General features: G+C 35.1%; 1 protein-coding gene across 2 annotated transcripts in view; it reads left to right on the plus strand.

The window, feature by feature from the left end:
- The window catches only part of LOC131030549 (protein TRIGALACTOSYLDIACYLGLYCEROL 2, chloroplastic), a 60974-nt gene extending 42843 nt beyond the window's left edge, over nt 1-18131 (plus strand). Inside the window, exons 3-5 of one of the 2 annotated variants that reach the window (XM_057961415.2) lie at nt 1749-1864; nt 16941-17031; nt 17596-18131. In XM_057961415.2, coding sequence (XP_057817398.1) covers nt 1749-1864; nt 16941-17031; nt 17596-17694 — 306 coding nt within the window. In that variant the 3' untranslated portion in view covers nt 17695-18131. The remainder of the gene's footprint in view (nt 1-1748; nt 1865-16940; nt 17032-17595) is intronic. The other variant, XM_057961421.2, reaches the window with a different exon arrangement.
- Nucleotides 18132-19336: the final 1205 nt, after the last annotated feature.

The raw sequence follows: 19336 nt of genomic DNA on the forward strand, positions 1-19336 counted from the left end.
CATGAATCTGCATCACACTGCCCCACAGGCTGGCAAGAAAAAGTGGCTCTGATACCACCAAAATGTTCCCCACACAAACAGTGCTAAAAGCCTAATGCTGTTCAAATTTTCAAGGAATTAGACATTCCAGTGTAGATCTGATTTATGACTGAATTTAAATGCAATTTGAGTTTGCACCACCAGTGCAGTAATTTTTAAAGAAACCCTAGTTAGCTGAAAGTAGCCACAATCCTATAAAACATTGTTATTACATTTGCCACAATAATTGAATCACCAATTTTATCTTTGTTTATGAAGCCGTTGTACTCACAAATGACCTGTGCGATTTGGTACAGATGTACAACTGCCTGACCTGTACACAGTCCCTAGTGAACTGTAGCCTTCCACAATTCTGATTCTGATTTCTGTGCATGAAATGCAGGTCTAATTTGGTGATTTCTTGATATTTACCCTTCAGCAGGGGTGTGTGACTGTGAGAGGTGTTAATGCTGCCCTGGTGGTCAGCTCTGGTTCCTTAGGGTTTGTTTTTACCCTCCCAATGAGTTATTTTGTGCTCACCGAGCTGTTGAAGTCTGTAGGTGCTGCAATTTACCTTGAACCTGCAAGAGAAATGGCAGTCTGCCCCAAAATCCACAAGCACTTCCCTATTGGATCTGCTGCTGATCAAATGATGATGTTTTCCTTCTTGGTGCTGGAGTATATATTGGACGTGATCTGCTCAAATTCCAGAAAATCTTGCATAATCACTTAAACTAGTAACCATGCAACCCTTAAACATAATTGCTCAAGATAGAGTCAAGGGTTTTTGTCCTCACCTTGGATTTGCAGACCAGAAGGTTTCATCCCTAATTGCTTATAACTGGATCTGCAATGAAATTGGAACATCCAAAAATTCAGTCGTGAAAATGAACCAGCTGGCTTGAAATGAAATTATATCCTCACCCTTTAGGACCTATGGGGCCTAAATCTGGGTGCTAAGATTTGAGTTGCCCACTTTAATTTAAATTTTATATTATATTTTGTTTATTTATTTATTTTTATATTATATTGTTTATTTAGTTTTATTATATTAGTAATAATTTACTGGGAAAAGGAGGGGACATGACAGGTGTGAAGTCATTTTTTTAAAGATTTTAATCACTTTTGGAAAATTCCATTATAACAGCTTTTAGAAGAGTAAACATCTCTAAAGATAACCTTTCGGAGTCTTCTCTCTTTATATCCAAATCACTAATTTATTTAATAAGGGAAACAGCTCTCACCTTCAACTTTGCCATCTGTAACTTTTGACATCTTGGCTGTTTAGAGGTGATCTTTCAGGTGGTAGGAGTGGTACCTCATAGGCCTCTCCATAGGCATCCATTATTCCATCAATCTGTTTTTCCTTCTTGCTTATTCCATGAATCACATTCTAATGTTCTTTGATTCCCCGCTTCTACAATCTGCTCAGAAACTATTTGTGATACATATAGGCTTTGATTCAGTTTTATCTGCCAGGAGTGAGTATATGGATAAGCATCACTTCTATACCGGATTAGGTAGTTTTAATGTCCAGGGTGAAGTGCTTGTGAAAATGCTGCAAAATAAATTCAAAAAAGGTTTTTCTTTATTCATAGTTTCCTACAAAAATAAACTGATTAATTTCTTGAGGAATCGTTTTTTTGCATGGTAATATGTTTAAGATATTTGTTAGTGTTATAATTTGAAATGCTTCTGGGGAAATTATCATGGGGTAAAACAATATGTAGATTGAAGAAATGGCTGGAGACATTCAACCATTGCTGAAAGACATTCGTGAGGGTGGATTACTCAAGGAGGTTGAGCGCTTGACACAGAGTCTTGCAGATACTAGTGAAGATTTGAGGTAGGCATACATACATTCAGATTGTTTTTATCTTAGATGATGAAGAATTTATTCTCAAGCGTTCACCAATTTATTCAGATCAGTATAACATTCAGTACTTTCCAAGCATATTAAATGTGGACACCTTTGAAATTTTTAACACTGGAAATACTTCTAAGGGTTGCAAATGAATGACAGCTTCTCTAGTCTGGATTACTTCTCAGAAGTCAAACTTTCAATATAATTTCTTTTTTCAAATTCTGGATAGTGCTCTGTGTTTCTAGACATTTTGTTTGATGTTAAATGCTCATTGTTTGAATATGAAATTTGTGTAGAACATCCAAGACTAATAGAAGCATACTGATTTTTTATTTTTCTTCTCATAAATAGCAAGAAATGGTGCATCTGGGTAGTTGAAGTGGTTCAACTTCCATTCTTTGCAAGGATGCGATCTGTAATTGATGGTGAATCTGAAAGGGCATTGGATTCTAATATGAATTGAAGTTTGGGATTTCAAAGGCTTCACATTGAATAGTTGATGTAATGCAAGTTGCGGTGCAAAAAATTGGCATTGTTTGGACATATATGGCTTGGCATTGAAACTTATGTGAAGGTTTGTGCCATTGGCACAAAGATAGTGCAGCTTTGGCATAGGTTTGTTTCTAAATCTGAGGTTGGTTCCAAAGTTGAGTTTAGAAGAGAGTTTGATGTTGGCACATGGATTGGTTTGGATGGAAAATTATGCACCACTATTGAACTCAGTACTAAGAAAGATGTTTGAGCTACTTGGGAGTTAAAGAGTTTTTTCAATAGAAGATCTGTGATCTGAAGTGAAGCATCAGGGAGATATACAATCTAGTTCCAAGTTTCATAGGTAAACGTTATGCAATGCTAAGCTATGAAACTGAGGGCCACAATCACCTAGGGAAATAGAGAAACTTTTGTCATCTTGTACAAATATAGTTATTTTTTTTTTCTGTTTCATGAATCTTTTCCTAGGATGTCTGGTTCGGCTGTGTGGACCCCTGGTACTGGTCCAGTCCGAACTGGGTCCTGGTCTGGGGCTGGTCCACCTGTGGGTCCGGACAGGGTCTGTGACCATGGCAGCTGGTTCGAACTGGACCGACCAGGTTCGGACCCGGGCTGGACCTGGGCAAATATCTGATGAACCAAGCACGAACCCGGCTGGAAAAGTGCCACCACACAATTTTTTTTGCAAATTTAATAAAAATTTGACATCCACAAACCTAAATAGTGGATTTAAAATAACTTATGTTGAGTTTTAAAGTGGACAGCAAGAATGTTATTGGTGCAGCCATTGGCCTTGGCAGTATTTGTGAATGACTAATGCCATTGAAGAAGAAGAAGAAGAAGAATCCATTAGATGATTTAAACTTAGTATAAAGTTCCAATTGTTGCAAGTTGAATTTTGAAACAATGATACTTGAACTTGATATTATCATTTTAATATTTTGATGTTGAACTTGAAGTATATGATGCTATGATTACAAGTTTAAGGTGTTTTTGTTGTTTATATGATGTTATGTGACATTCTAATCTTAATTCATGCTTATAGGCTTCATATATATATATATATATATATAATTTTACACGTTTTTATACTAACGAACCCAAACCCCATTTCAAAATTTTGCCGTACCGGCGAACTGGTTCTTTGAACCCGAGCTCAAACTGGCAACTTAGATCTTTTCACATGGACCTTTGCTACTTTAATCATGGTAATTAATATGTACAATGTTTTTGCGTAAACAGTAATACATATCATTTGTGTTATTGCTAGTTTTTGTAATAGGCCACCCCAATTTGCAATTTAATTTGCAACTTTTTCCCTCTGGTAGTTTTGTCAAACAGTTTGCTTGATAGTGTTTTCTGATTTTCTGAGTTTGTCCAATGATTTGCTTTCACTGTACTGTCGGTTTTCCATCTTTCATTCTTGTTTTGTGCATTTGTAATGAATGTGCTCAAAACAATAAATATAAATATATGTGCAAGTTCAGTGAGCAGATCAGTTTTGCCAGAGTATTGGTATATGTTTGGTTTGAGTTCAAGCAATTTTTTCTCTCAGAAAATAAAAGGAAACATCTGAAAACTGATTCAATATGGTTTACTTTGGCACAGAAATGAAAAGAATAATATTCCTGCTTGAAATGCTTTTACTGTTAAAAGATTACAGTACATAGGTATGAGACTAACCTTCCAATGTAAAGTTCAGGTTTGTAATTGATTTGCAGCATACAGAATTCTTAACAGCATCATGAAATACATACAATAATCTGCAAGTAACAAAATTTTCAGCGCTCAGGAATGCATGGTGACATCTAAGATAGACATCGATCCCTTTGACATTACTCCTGCTCAGCCCACCAGCCTTCCACTCCTGTGATATTATTCTTCCCAGCTTGACTTGCAAATTAAAACTTAGCTCAGCAAATATTAAAAATCCTTATGCACCAATAATCCCACGATTTCACTAAGAAACCTGAAAGGGCTGCAATTTCCTTCACTTTCCGCCTTGTCTTTTTCCTGTTTTGTCTTATTTGCAACCTGTCTTTTTCTAATTTGTCTTTTCTGTATTTTGGCTTCTCAATTTTTTTTGTCTTTTGGCGTCAAAGTCTTCTTGTAAAGGTCACAGCAGAGTTTTGTCTAAGGATCGAACTCCATCCATGCCACGTAAGCCTTACAAAGGCCAAGCAGATCAAATTGACTCCTTTTCAATAAATGCTCCAAGTTTAATGTGCTGAAGAAGATTAATAGGATTCTCACGGCTATTCAAAGAATTGCTTATACTAAAAATTACTCACAGCTTCATTATAAAACCAAATGAATCCTTTATCCTCAACGAATGTCGGCAGCAAAAACCTCATAAAAATTCAACTCCCAGCTAAGATTATAATGGGAAATCACCCTAAATCTGAAGTCATCTTTCCCAAACCAGATTTTGACCGCTTCAATACAAACGTTACCTCCGAACCTCTTGTACACCAAATTGCAATCTCAATCAATTTAATCAAGTCTGTTATCTTAATGGGCAAGCTGTAACTCCGAATGAGCTACATGCAATAATAAGGGTGGATCTTTCACCACCAAGCTTATTCTTCTCCAAGAGGGTTTCAGTCCTCCAGAAGACTGATTTGAACCAAGTCTGATTTTCAAAATCCCAACCAAGGGTTTCATCATAGACAAATAACATTAACTGCATAATTTTTATGATGCCAAATGAGCTCTCAAACCCCCTTTTATAAGATTTTCTGGATTCTTTCTGGAAACTCCATTATAAAATCACGTTATTAATAAAAAATAAGCCTTATAGCTCCAAAAATGATTTAATTCATTTTAAAAACATTTCTTGCACTTAAAGTCACTTTTCAGTCTCATCATTTAAAGCTTTCCATTCTCTTTCCAATGAGCTATAATATTGAGGTGCCTGATAAACTATTTTAATTAAAATGAGAACCTTAATAAAATTAATTAAATATAGCTCAAAAATACACCAAAGTAGTGACAATGGTCAAAATGTATTGGAATCGAAAACTGTGGAGGAGTGATATTGATGATGAAAGATGATAATCAGAACCAACCGAGTGACTTACTAAAAATAGACATTCACCCCAAGAATCTTGGAGACCTCATCGGAAGTTGAAAATAACATCTGAAAGCATCAAATAACTCCACTAAACCATCTAAGTTCAGTGGTAATATCAAACAACCAATCTGATCAAGCTGACACACACCCAGAAGGTTAGTGCCAACTACAAAGCAAGAGAGCTTGGGGACATTACAATTTTTGTGGTAAGGGTATTGGGTGTCAATGCAATGTCATATTGCATATCTCCTTTTGTATGTTTGGCGTGCAAATTTTAAGTTCAGTTGATAGTGTTAGTCTGCAACAATATAAGCACACAAACATTAGTTTATTTATGCCTGCATGCTTATGCTTGTAAGTTGGGACGTAGAGTTTGGTTAGAAAAATACAATAATAAAAGAGAGCTTGCATAACAAGATGTATGGTGAGTATTGTTATTCCCTACGATTTGATATAGTCACTTAAAAAGGATATCCTGGTAGGGTTAGATATTTAATACTCCATATGGAACGAATCACTCTAAGTTTTTCTTCTAGAAAAGCCCTACCTAACTGCAATATCTTTCAATGATGCCTTACAATGATGGGAACCTCTATTGGGAAATGCCTAAACCACATTTAACATTAGGTTGACCATGGGTAAATGGTTGAACCACATTTAACATTAGGCTGACTATTTACCAATTATAACTTTGCTCAAAGACTATGCATGCTTCAAGGCAACTACTCCACAACCCCATTTATGTGTCATAATACACATGCCTTGGTACATAACATGCTATATTGATGCAGAGCATCCAACAAACACAACAAACTAGGGAGATCTTTCTCCCAACTCACCTATTCAAATAGGTGTCAACTCTTCACAAACTCTCAAGAGCCCTCACAAGGCTAATAGGTGCTCAATAGGCTTCAACACCCCAAAAGTGTACTCATGCCTCCCAACCCTTGTACAACCATTGAAATTCATTAGACTGGGTTCAACAAACTTGTTCAAGGCCAATATGAGTCTCTCCAACCCCTAGATCACACCAAACCCATAAACCCTAGTCACACAAGACCAACTCCTATTAGGACCCCAACTTGTCCATAAGCATAACTCACAATGACAAGTAGATATTTACCAACCCAAGGGACTTCAAGACACCCTTGAAAAGACTCTTCAACATAGGCAAATCACCATCCTTGACCCTCCCATCCACCCTAAAGACCATAAAGAAAACTTGCTGCTATCTCACTGGTACACTGTGGCAGCCACAACTTTGTTTAGGACAGTCCTAATAATTTGAGTCAAACCCTCTCACCAAGGCTTCCTATCACCTTCAGAGGTTACTAAGGACCCCCACACACCTTTCCCAAGTATCTTCCACTCACCAAACCCTTTATTTGCATCATATTCACAAAATCTCAGGTTACTAGTTCATTAGGACAGCAATATGCCCAGTTTTAGGACAGTCATTAAAACAGTGAGTATTTTGACCAATCAAGGGCCACAAATACTTGATTAGGGTCTGCACTAACCCCTCACACCTCTCCAAGCCTTCACCCAACCTTTGGGAGCCCAATCTTGCACTTATATCAACCCACACATCACCAACTAGCTGTCATTTTCAGACTGAGACACAAAAATTCAGATTTGTGTCAACCTTTGGCACGTGCAAACTTGTATGTGGCACCCTGCAAGGAAGATAAACTGAAAATAGACATTTACAAGGGTCATCCCATCCATTTGCATGAGTATTTGATGGTGGGATGACCAAAAATTACATATTTTTATGTCACTGGTTAGCCTAGCAAGGGTTTGTGACTGATTTTACAAAAATTATGATAACTTGCTCAAAACAAAGTGAAAATGAATAAAACCAAAGCCAAAACTTCAGGGACTCATTGTTCTTTCAAGCCCAATACATTTCAGATGTCCACAATAAGGATTTCACTGTGAAAAATGCTTGGTATCAGACTGCTACGCCCAGAAAACAAGAAAAGTGCAGGGTAAACTTTGAAATTTTATTGCTTATGCCACAATACATGATCCAACCATCACTTGGCCGTGGAAATGAAGATATTTAAAGGCTTTTCCAGCCCTCCAGCGTTCATAACCACCCTTTGAACACCAACTACCAACAAACCACTTCCTAATGCACTTTTTTTTACAACAAATTTTGCATTGACAACATTGTCAATTTTGACAATTTTTGTGCAACTTGACTATAAACCCAAAATGAGACCTATATGACTTCAAAGCATCATGAATACATCCAATTAGGCCCAAATAGCCTTCATACATGATAAAATACCTCATTTGATGCCTTGGACACACGTTAGCCCTATAAGGACAATTTTGACAATATGAGACAAGTAGGACCACATATTGAACTTAGACATTGCAAATCAGTCTTCAAGGACCTTATTACATGAGAATGGTCATTCATGACCTTATTACATCTTGACATGCCTTTGAAACTTAAAATGACTCAACACGGCCAAAAAGAAGCATATGGTCATCTAGGTGCTCCTGCACCACATACCTATGCATCGAATTATATGTATGCTATCATTGATAAATGTTTTGTAGCTGACTTCACTGTTTCGATAAGTTTTCAGCTTAGCTAGTGTACGTTGAATGATAGTTATGAATAGAGCAATAGTTGTGTCTTGATTGACAACTGTTGGTCTGATCCATAAGGATATGGAGAAGAATAGATCAACTGTTGTGTCTCAGTTGAACACTGCAAGGAGTGGGCAAAGACAAATCGCACTATAACGTCAAATGGATATGTTGATAGAAGAAATTATATGTTGATTAACTTCCTTGTGGCATTGGAGAGTGGTATGGTATTCTTTAATTTTGTGGATGCATTTGATAGAGTGAAATCAATTCACATACTTCTCTTCTCCTTTGATTAGTTAGCAATTGAGGTTGGGGCATAATGTGCAATTCATCACTAATAATGTTACTAATTGTGTGGTATCAAACAAACTTCTGATGGAGAAGTACCTCACATTGTTTCGCGGCCCATGCACAACACATTGTCTTGATTTAACCTAATGAGACATCGGCAAACTTCCATGGGTTAAATTTTTAGTCAAGACAGGGAGTTCCAACACAGTTTATATATAATCTCACAAGGATGTTCAACATGTTGAGATCCTTTATTGAGGGAACATAGCTAATATGACCCAATATGATTAGATTTACAATTCATTTCCTTGCATTGTAGAATATATGTTCTAGAAGATGAACCTAAAATGTAGGTTTGTTTCATTGGAGTGGGTTGAGTCTAGCTCTGCCAATCATATATGGATGGTATTTCTATTGCATCTCTTGTTTTTGGTGACTAGTTTTGGATGGATGCATATAAGATTGTGCAAATTCGAGAGCCCTCAATTAGAGTGCTAATGTTGGTTGATGGGGAGAAATCCCCCATAAGCCATTTTTATTAGGCCATTGGTAGAGCAAAGATGGCAATAAGGTCCAAAATGCAGAATGATAAGAAAAGTTACATGCTAATATGGAAGATTATTGATGCTAGATGGAATTGGCAAATGATGTTATATTTTATTTATATTGCATCATTTAAGGCTGATGCAAAGGTGACATAAGGTCTATTTAAGTGCATTGCAACATATTTTCCAGATGTTGAGAATCAAGGAGTAGCTATTGTAGGTGAAGGGATTCTTCTCTAAAATATGTGCAAAAGGCTCAAGGAAGACATAAAACAAGGTACTATATTTTAAATTAATAATTTGCCTTAAGGCTCTAGTTATATCCTTTTTACTTATTGTAAATTTGAAATACATTATGGATTTATTAAGTTTTTCTTTTACGACTAATCCAATGTCAAGGCAATGGTAGAAATACTTAAGCAAAGTAATCATATTATTTATATGAACGACAATTTGTATTCTAAGCCGGCCATGCAATTCTTTTGCTTACAAGCATTCTTGCAATATGTTTGAATATATATACTCTAAGAAACACAAATGCTTGGACCAACAACAAATGAATGATTTGGTCTTTGTTCACCACAACCTTTGTTTCCTTAAGAAAATTTGAGGCTAGAAACTTGGAAGTTATAAGTTAAATTTTGAATAATGCTAAGATTTAATGAAATATAATGATAATTTAACTTTCCTCTTGTTGATTTTAAGTTCTTTAAGCTCAATCAATTTGAATTTCTAGCATACTCTTGAGGCCTGGAACTTTGCCTGCCAATATTAAGCAGTGCCAAAGATGATCAACCAATTGACCTCGATGAGATTGATCATTTATAAGAATGGATCACAATTGATGAGGAGCCATCATTTGATGAAGAGGATTTGACCATCTTAAATGAAACATTCAATGACTGCAACCAAACTTAGAGGGAGGAGAACAAGGATATGCATTGGTTTTGCATTTTGTAGTCTAGGAGTCATAAGCTAAATGTGTTTTCAAGTTTTATTTTTTACTCTTTAAGAATCAAATTGTAATGGCTACTTGATTGAGAATTTGATACTGATCAAGTTTTGAGAGTAATAGGCAACACTAAAGAGTCTTCATTTATGTCTCATGTTTGTTGCCCTTTCTACACATTATGCATTCCATGGAATAACTATAAGAGTTTTGTTTCTGTATTATAATAAATATTTTAGCATTTTTTAGTTTGTTGTTTTTGAGAAGCACAAAGCCAATACTGAGAGGGGGGGGAGGGGTGAATCAGTATTGGAGATTTCTGCAAATTTGAAAACTTATGAAAATACTTAAACCAAATATATAGCAATAGAGGTGAAACATAAGAACCAAAACACAAGATTTTCTTGTGGAAAACCCTTTCTTGTAAAAAACCACAACATCAAAAGCCATTCATTAGCTTCAAATGGGCACCAACCTAGTTTACAAGATGATAACCAAAATCATAACATGCTATATTGTAATTTCTTGGAGAAATAAAAGAATTCCAACTCCTAAAACTGAAATCATTCCTTGTAGACTTTCTACAATTGATGGCTTTGTGTCCAAAATAGTTGCAAGAAAAACAGTAACCATTGAAAAAGGAATTATTAAACCTGTTCATATGTCCTTGCCTTGGGATAGAAGGCCTCATGAAAGCATAATTTCTGACTTTTGATGATGAATTCCTTGAGCTCTCACCATTGAGAGTCCATTCTACCTTTGAGCTTTGACCTTCTTCAAGGCCAACTCCACCCTTGTTTGAGGACTGTTTTTGGGAAGCCAACAAGTTGTCCAGCGAAAGTGAACCTTTTTGATTTATCTCTTCTTGGTTCAGCAACATAGATGATTTCTCTATCCTCCTAAGAGAAGCAATCTCTGCTTCAAGTTTCTCATAGCTTTCACCCTTTACCTTAATCTGATTTCTCAATCCTCTTCAAGTTTCTTAGCCTCAATAATCTGAATTTTCAGATTGTTTATTTGATTCTTTGCATCTTCAAGAGCTTGTGATATCTTCATTTTTTCTTCACTTTCTTCTTTGAGTAGCAGCTTCAAATTTCGATTTTTCTTTTTGAGATTTTTAATCTCACTTAGAGCACTTAACAATTCTTGTTCAAGATCCACTTCTCCATCTTCTTCATCAAAAACATCTTCATCTTCTTGATTTTCAGCATGAGTTTCTTCTAGAGCCATACACAAAATCTCATCACTCTAAGATTATTCATCACTTTCTTCAGATGAATCACTATCCTCTTTTGAATATAAACTTTTTTTGGTTTTCCATGTTTTTTTATCTTTTCTTCTGTACTTCTTTTTGTTAAACTTAGACTTCTTTTCATAACTGCTATCTTCATTATTTTCATACAGACACTTAGCTGCAAAATGTCCATCACAGTTAAAACACTTGAGAGGCATCTTCTTCTTGTTCTTTCTTAACTTTCTCATGACAGATGGTTCTTTTGAATCAAAATCATCATCTGAACTATCACATGAACTTTGCTCTTTTTGCTTGCCTTTCTTTAATGCTTTGAAAGCTGTCTCCCTCTTTGTTGATTGTGTATTGTCCCTTAATGGGAATTTCCTTAATTTAGTCCTGAGACAACAAATCCAACTTAAGGTGAGAATTGTAATATAAAATTTATCTAAACTGATGACATTTTATTATGATATTTAATTTTAAGAATAGTTCAAGGATAGGACTTATCTTGATAACTTTCTCTGATCTGTATACTTGAGATATATGCCTTAATGTTATACTGTATACATTGCTTTTGCTCAACTGAATCTCCAAATTGGACCCATAATAAAATAGATTCTTCATAACCTATACAATAGTTCTCCCTTTCAACCTGCTGTCATTTGACCATAAATCATCTTCATTTGTTTATTCTATCGTTGTTGAGATTATAAATCTGCTATTTGCTCTACTCCAAGTCTTTTTCATATATCTGCTCATTGATCCTTAATTCTATTTTTAGTGTCACCACAAAAACTATTCTTTTATATGATATTATATTGATGAATATCCATTCTCCTTGCTGAGGCTTAATCAAGCTATTATTCTTTTTTTGATCGAATCCCTTGGGCCCGTCTATGATCTTCTTATTATGAATGTGATCTTAACTTTTACAGTATGTATATATTGACTGTGTTCCTGATATTACTTCGCGTACATACCCATGATATTTGCTACTAACTGAGAGTATATAATATTCCTGATATATTCTTTTAGAGTATATGTAAGTTTCACTGTTGTTGATTGACCAGACCTGATCCCCTTATTTGATACAAGGCTTGTAATGGCGGTGATCTAATGATTGCCGTAAAAGGCTAACTCTGTTTCAGATTTTACTTGGTTGGTTCTTGTAATTAGTGTGGATATTGTCTCTATCTATTGGTTCTTTCTTAACATGCACGGAAGATCTTATTGATGAGTGGAAATATCCACTTCGCTTGCCTGAGCACCTTATTAGAGATAAATAAAATAGTAATTCCCAAAATCCATTATATTTCTTACGGGAATCATATTGGCTGAGTCCCCCCTTGGGCGATATTGGACAAATGATACTCAAGTATTTCACATGTAATGTGCCTCCGTCTATGCTTATCGCAACTCCACTACAAATGGTAGGTGCTAGAAATGTCTGGCTGGGATATAAGATAATTCGTAGTTTTCTAGTGTATTGAAGTGCACCAATTCATGGGTTACATTCGGCGGTTCCTTTTATTATCAGGGTGAGGATTCGTATCGAGAGGAGCTTCTAATTCCTTACCGTCAAGCATATTAATTATTTGTATGGTGTCTTCTTCCTCATAAAGATAACTGCATTTTCCCATCTACTCTGCTACTTCCAGTGCGACAAATGAACTCCCTTCCCTAATCCAAAATATGGTTGAGATTTTTTTAAACAAAACAATCTTCGATGCCTCTATATATCTTGTCAAAAGAATGAGGAGTTGCGTTTCAAAACAACATCTCCTATATCACCTCTCTTTTCTTTAGACTAATCGCACCCTTTGGTGGTTAATCGATTGATAGTTCTTCCTTAATCAATTACTACTAATATGGTGATTACCGTTTTTTCCTTCCCTAATCGCTATTTTCATAATAGATATTGATCCCCTATTAATCACGATATCTCATAATGCCGCTATCTATCAAAATAGAGATTAATTCTTGGTTACTGATAAATGTTTTGACGTTGACATCGTGTCTTTGCTTCAGTAGCCATTACTAAGTGAATAGACGGTGGATGCTTATAAGTTTCCACTTCAATTAAACTTATTTATTCATATTTAATAATAAATATTAATTAAATAATAGTATTTAATAAATTTCAAATAATTATTATATTAATTAATAATAATTATTTCATTTAGGTTATATATATATATATCATGGAGGGGACATGACAGACTTGGTGTTTGTCCTCATCTTATATGCAGTCAATATACCATGGAGCTTGTCAATGGTCATCTGATCAAGATCAGCTATCTCTTCAACTGCAGAAATCTTTGCGGCAAACCTTAAAGGTAGTGACCTTAAAATTTTTCTGTATAACAACTTTATCATCAACTGTTTCTCCTAAACCTTTGAGAGAATTAACCACTTCATCAGAAGTATGCTGCAACATTCTCATCTTCTTTAATTTGCAGATTTTCGAACTGCATTCTATGAGTCTAAAGCTTGGCCTTTTTCACTTTTTTATCTCCTTCATAGGCATTTTTAAGCTTATCCCACAACTTGAGCACTGCCGCAGTGCATAACTTTCACAAACTTAGAGTCTGACAATCCACACAAGATAACATTCATAGCCTTTGCATTGCTTTGAAAGGCTCTTTTTTCATCAACAGTAGAAGGAGGATTTTTAAGGGGGTGTATAGCCAGTTGAAACAGAATTCCAGACATCAAAACCAAGTGACATTAAGTAAGCTTGCATTCTAACACACCAAAAGGCATAGTTTGATCCATCAAATAATGGAGCTCTGTTCGTTGCAAGACCTTCCAGAGCATTCATCTTCGTGTGCTAACAGGATCAACCCTCAAGCTTTTAAGCTTTAATAGAAGGTACCGGCTCTGATACCAATTGAGAAGCACATGGCCAATACTGAGAGTGGGGGGGGGTGTGAATTAGTATTAGAGATTTCTGCAAATTTGAAAACTTAATAAAATACTTAAACCAGATATATAGCAATAGAGGCAAAACATAAGAACCAAAACACAAGAATTTCTCGTGGAAAACCCTTTCGGGTAAAAAACCACGGCATCGAAAGATATTCATTAGCTTCAAATGGGAACCAACCCAGTTTACAAGATGATAACTAAATGAGAGCACCAACTCTCAGCAGGCACCAACCTAGCTTTAAACAATGAGCACCAACTCAAAATCATCAAGGCACCAACCTCAGTAAAAACTTCAACTCAGATTGAAAAGAACTTAAAGTTTGAGTCACTTTGAGTATATATATATATATATATATATTCACTAAGAACCAAAACATCAACAGTATACTCAGACTCAGACAAACTGAAAAGAAAAGATGGCTGCTTAGAAATTTTCCTTTTTAGAGTTCACCCTTCCTTTCAAAGACCCCCATATCAAGATAAATCGTTCACCAAAAAAAATGTCTGCAAATCCACAGAGGTAAAAAATACTTCTGCATAATCCCCTTCTTCAGTCACTTCGAGAATCATGATATCTGCCAATTTTTAAAATAATACACAGACTCCTATTCATCAGTCAATAATTTCTTGCCAGAAATTAATTCGAATAAATTGCCCACACCGACAGCTGACAAATTCAAAATTGTGCAAAAAGTTGAGGCTGTTTTTTTAATTTCGACGAACTTCACACTACATCCAAAAGAAAACGCCCAGCTCACAAAAAAATAAAAAATCGCAACCTTAGGATGCAAGCACCAAAAACGTTTTTCAGAATAAATCTCTTAATTATGCTTTTTGCTAGCATGACACCTGGCACAGACTACTTCACATTACTATTCTGTTTCTCACAAACTCTTCATACGATAAATTGTATTCATAAGGTCATTTTTTTTTAAACAAAGCGCCACATATACAGCAAGCAAAAAGTTAGACATTGAATCGACTCCCTTTAAAAAAAAATCCGCTAGTTCTGCTGTGAAAAATAAATACGCCATAGCACCACGTCTGCACAACCAGCTACTGAAAATGGCTCCAATAAAAAATTAATAAGCTTGATAATTCCTCTGAAAACATAGAAAGGGTGCATAAACGGCTCAGAATATACTGTATTTTTTTGATAATCATTCACCCAGCTTTCTAAAGAAGACACTCCTTTTTTGAAAAAAAATATCTACAGAATCCCACCGAAATAAAAAAATGGCTGCATGCATGCTATCGAGCTCTGCCAAAACTAATTCACAATTGCCACAACAGCACCAAAAATAAAGCCTCCACTCCCACGATTTTGAAAAGAAATCGTGGCCTTACCAAAAACAACACCCAGCTACATAAAACAAATAATGGCAACCATAAAGAGAGGAATCTGTCATATCAGGAGTCTGCCATAAGCTATTTGGAATCTCCCACATTAATTGACTTTAAAAAGTATCTGCTCAAGGAAGAAACGGGTCCCACAAGGAAGAATGACGTGGCATGAGGAATATACAACTGATGACTTGGCAATAAATCTGATTTGGTGCTGACAAAGATAACAAATAGACACTTAGGCAGCTCAAGCTGGTCAACCAAAATTGAGAAAATCTAATGAATAAACAGTAGCTTGAAAAACACTTCAAACTCAGTTCAATATTATTTTGAGTGATCCTCAAGCTTGAATGGCACAAGCTTGACAAAAACCACTTGACATCAATGACAAAATATCTAACAGTTTTTTCTCATTTTAAACCCAAGTAATTGAATTCTATATACTCTTTAAGTTGGCCATGTCAATGCCATTTAATTAGAATGCTACTATGGTTTTGTCTAGGGTTGAATCCATAATAGATTAATGATTCTATTTTGACATTAACGTCTTGAGTGTCTGGATCACTTAGAACACCTTTACCTTTGTTCTGCTCTTGACAATTGATTTCATGTAACTTTCTGCTCATTTTTCGTCTAGCTAGAATGAGTTGTTAAGAGCATCTAGCACAGGGGAGAGTCTTTATGAGTACACATTAGTGACTAACTAAGCGGATTCCACTGACTCATCCATTTTGGATAATTTAAGATACATTTTAGAAACAACGTGGGTTTTATATGGGAGATGCAATTTTCTGTCAAATCTTTTAACAACAGAATATGTAGGCATCCTTATTATATGCATATACCATCCATTATGTGGATTTATTGCTCGTTTTGTTCTCTAAGATGTATAGAAAGAACAAAATTAGAAGTGAATTTCTCTAGACTCTTGGAATCCCAGCTCTCTTCTATATACAGAGTTTCCTTGTGATTGATTGCTTTGGAGATTTGGCCTGAGAAAATCACATCTTCATAACCTGCTGCTTTGATCTTTGTATAACCTTAGTTAGTACACTATAGAATTCATGCTGGCATTTTTGCTAGAAGTAGCCACATTGACTTTAATGTTTAGAATGTTTACTTTATCTATTCATTCATAAATTTAAAGGCTGCTTTTGTTACTGTTCATGTTTTTGTAGTCCTCCTTTAGAGTGCAGGCCTATCATTAAACCTCATAAATCTTGAGCAAGAATCTGTCAGAACTCTGATATCTGTACTCTTCTTTCCCACCTTACCTGACACATAGATTATGGAACTTCGCTTAATAACCTTGCAGTAATTTTTTTCACTTGCTTCCAAAGTCATCTTAGTTGGAGAGGTTTTTCACACTTGTGATTTTTTAAACTTTTGAACGTGGAATAAATATTGCCTTTCCTGATTTTTGAATGCTTTTTAAAGAAAGGAAAACCATGTACAATTGGCAAATTTGGCAGTATGAATAAGTCAGGATGCTCGTTAAAGTCCATTTTCTGAAATTTGTGGCATTGGAGTGCTATGATCCAGTATTGCATTATTTTTTGCTAATGAATCTTTGCCCTTTTCATATTTTGCAGAAAACTGAATTCCTCTATTTTGACTCCAGAGAACACAGAGATGCTTCGGCATTTAGTCTCCACTCTACTAACGACCCTGAAGAATATTGAGGTATGTTTTGGTTGTACCGAGCTTTTGAAAAGATATGCATCTATATACAATTTTGAAACCAATTATTGTAAAAGGGAAAACCATATGGAAGAAGTCTTCCAATGGACTTGATTGCATATCAAACATGGGCTAAAATGTGCAAGCCTTAACCTTATAGAATGACATTGATGATGTCTATGGTAGAAACCATTAAAAAAAATCAACGTCTTAGCATATCTATTCTTGCTTTCCTATGAAGATTAGATTGGATCATGACATTTAAATAAAACAGAAACCTACAATTCAAGCTGCCCTTCTTAAATAATGTGTTTCTCCATTATCCATTTTGTATTCTTCCATCGAGGACAGTTCACAATAAAATTGTTAAAAAACAATGATATTTCACTTGCTTCAATGTTTAAAAACTTGGATGCGACAAGATTTATTCTCTCCAGCATTTCATTTAAATAAACCTGATGAGCTGGCATCATTCTCTGATAAATAAGAGCCTCAGAAATTTGCTTTAAATTGGAAGCATCTTGGTATTATTCACTAATATTATGTGCTGCTATGTGGTGTGCTCAGAGTATCAGTGGAGATATATCTGGTCTCACAGGGGATGCAGCTACCAGATATAACTTGAAGCAACTAATTGATTCTCTCAGCAAATTAATTATTGATTAGAGTCAACATATTATTTCTTTGGAGGCTTTGGCTGCCTTTTTTTCCCTGATTGGGTTGCATTTCTTGTGGATAAGTGTGGAATTCCTGATTAAAAGCAAGAAAACATTGAGATTCATCGACATTATATTCATGGAAAATAATTAGCATGAACATATTGGAATGCATTCAATGCAATCTTGTGTCTATCAAGGAGAGCTGAAACATCCAGGATGGCAATAATGTTTTTCTGTTAAGTTGCTGTATGGGTTTCAGGGTATTTTGTTAGCAGGATAATGGGTTTGCAAGATTAAAAGCAAATCACAGTAAATTAAAATGAAAGTGTAGAATATGGAAATTGTTTAAATGTAAGCCATTTTACATGAAATCACATTACTGAACTAATTTCACATGCCTTTTATTTTTAATAAGGATATTATGGTACAAGCCTTTTTCCAGAATGACAGTATACATGTTTTCGTTTCTGAATGAAATCTTGTAAGATTCAAGACCAATTAAAACCATCGTTCCGTTGGGAAGAGTAACATTGCTGGATCTTGTTCTCTTTGTTGTATCTAGTAATTCAGAAACTTAACAAAACCATTAGAGTAGACATGATACTCTTATATTCATTTTGTCGAGTAATCTTGCATTATAACTCGAGCTTGATATAGAGAGCCTCCTGTAAATCATAACTTGACTTTTTTTGATCATAGCTAGCTTGCTTGCAAGGGTACCGTTGATGCGTGTTTTGTGACACGCCAACACAGAATAAAATACCAAGTATTTTATCCTCTTTTGTGCAAGGAAACCTCAAATGCTAAACTATGTGATCAAATAAGGCAACCCCAAGGTTTACAATGCGACTTTACGATGGATAGACTCAGTGAATGATGTGATTTTTTGATATCACAAAGGGACTTACATTTAGCTGGAATTGGAATACTAAATTGACTTGAACTTCAAATAAGAGATAAATAGGGATAAGGGTTAGAGAAACTAATCTAAGACCTATGAACAATGATGATAATAGATAGTGCCTAGATAGACAAATTCCTTAAATCAAGCTTTGTTTCGCCACGAGGAAACTACACAAAATTGATGCAATCTCCAAAGGTAACGAAGGATTTTCATATTGTAAAACATCCATCCAAATACCTAATATTGGCACAATCCAAATGAACATCCACAATCAAACTAGTGCTAAATTAGATTCAGACTAACCATACACTACAATTTGCAATCAACAAACTACAAATGGTATAAACTAGAATTCCATCAAATATTATCAAATTTCTCTATTACAATCAATGAATTTCAACTAAATATTGAGAAGTAGAAACCATGCAAAATGTTGAAACAACACATAAAGATCTACCATATCTTCAATGAAAGTTATGCATTTATTTCATCATAATTTTTGGCAACAATTTTTGATCTCCTCTTTCTATTATTGTTACTTCTTCTAATGCTCTATTAATCTTTAAAAATGAATAGAGAAAGCCTTATATAGACTTCCCAATTACATTCACCTTCATTCATTTAATATCACCCAATGAGTAAATTACAAGCTTTGAATACATATCCTTCTTGACGTTTCTTGAGTTTGTCCATTTCATACTTCCATCTTCACATTTGGAATCCTTTATCTCGAAATGTCATCTTG

The sequence above is a fragment of the Cryptomeria japonica genome, chromosome 4 (assembly GCF_030272615.1).
Source record: "Cryptomeria japonica chromosome 4, Sugi_1.0, whole genome shotgun sequence".
Taxonomy (NCBI): domain Eukaryota; kingdom Viridiplantae; phylum Streptophyta; class Pinopsida; order Cupressales; family Cupressaceae; genus Cryptomeria; species Cryptomeria japonica.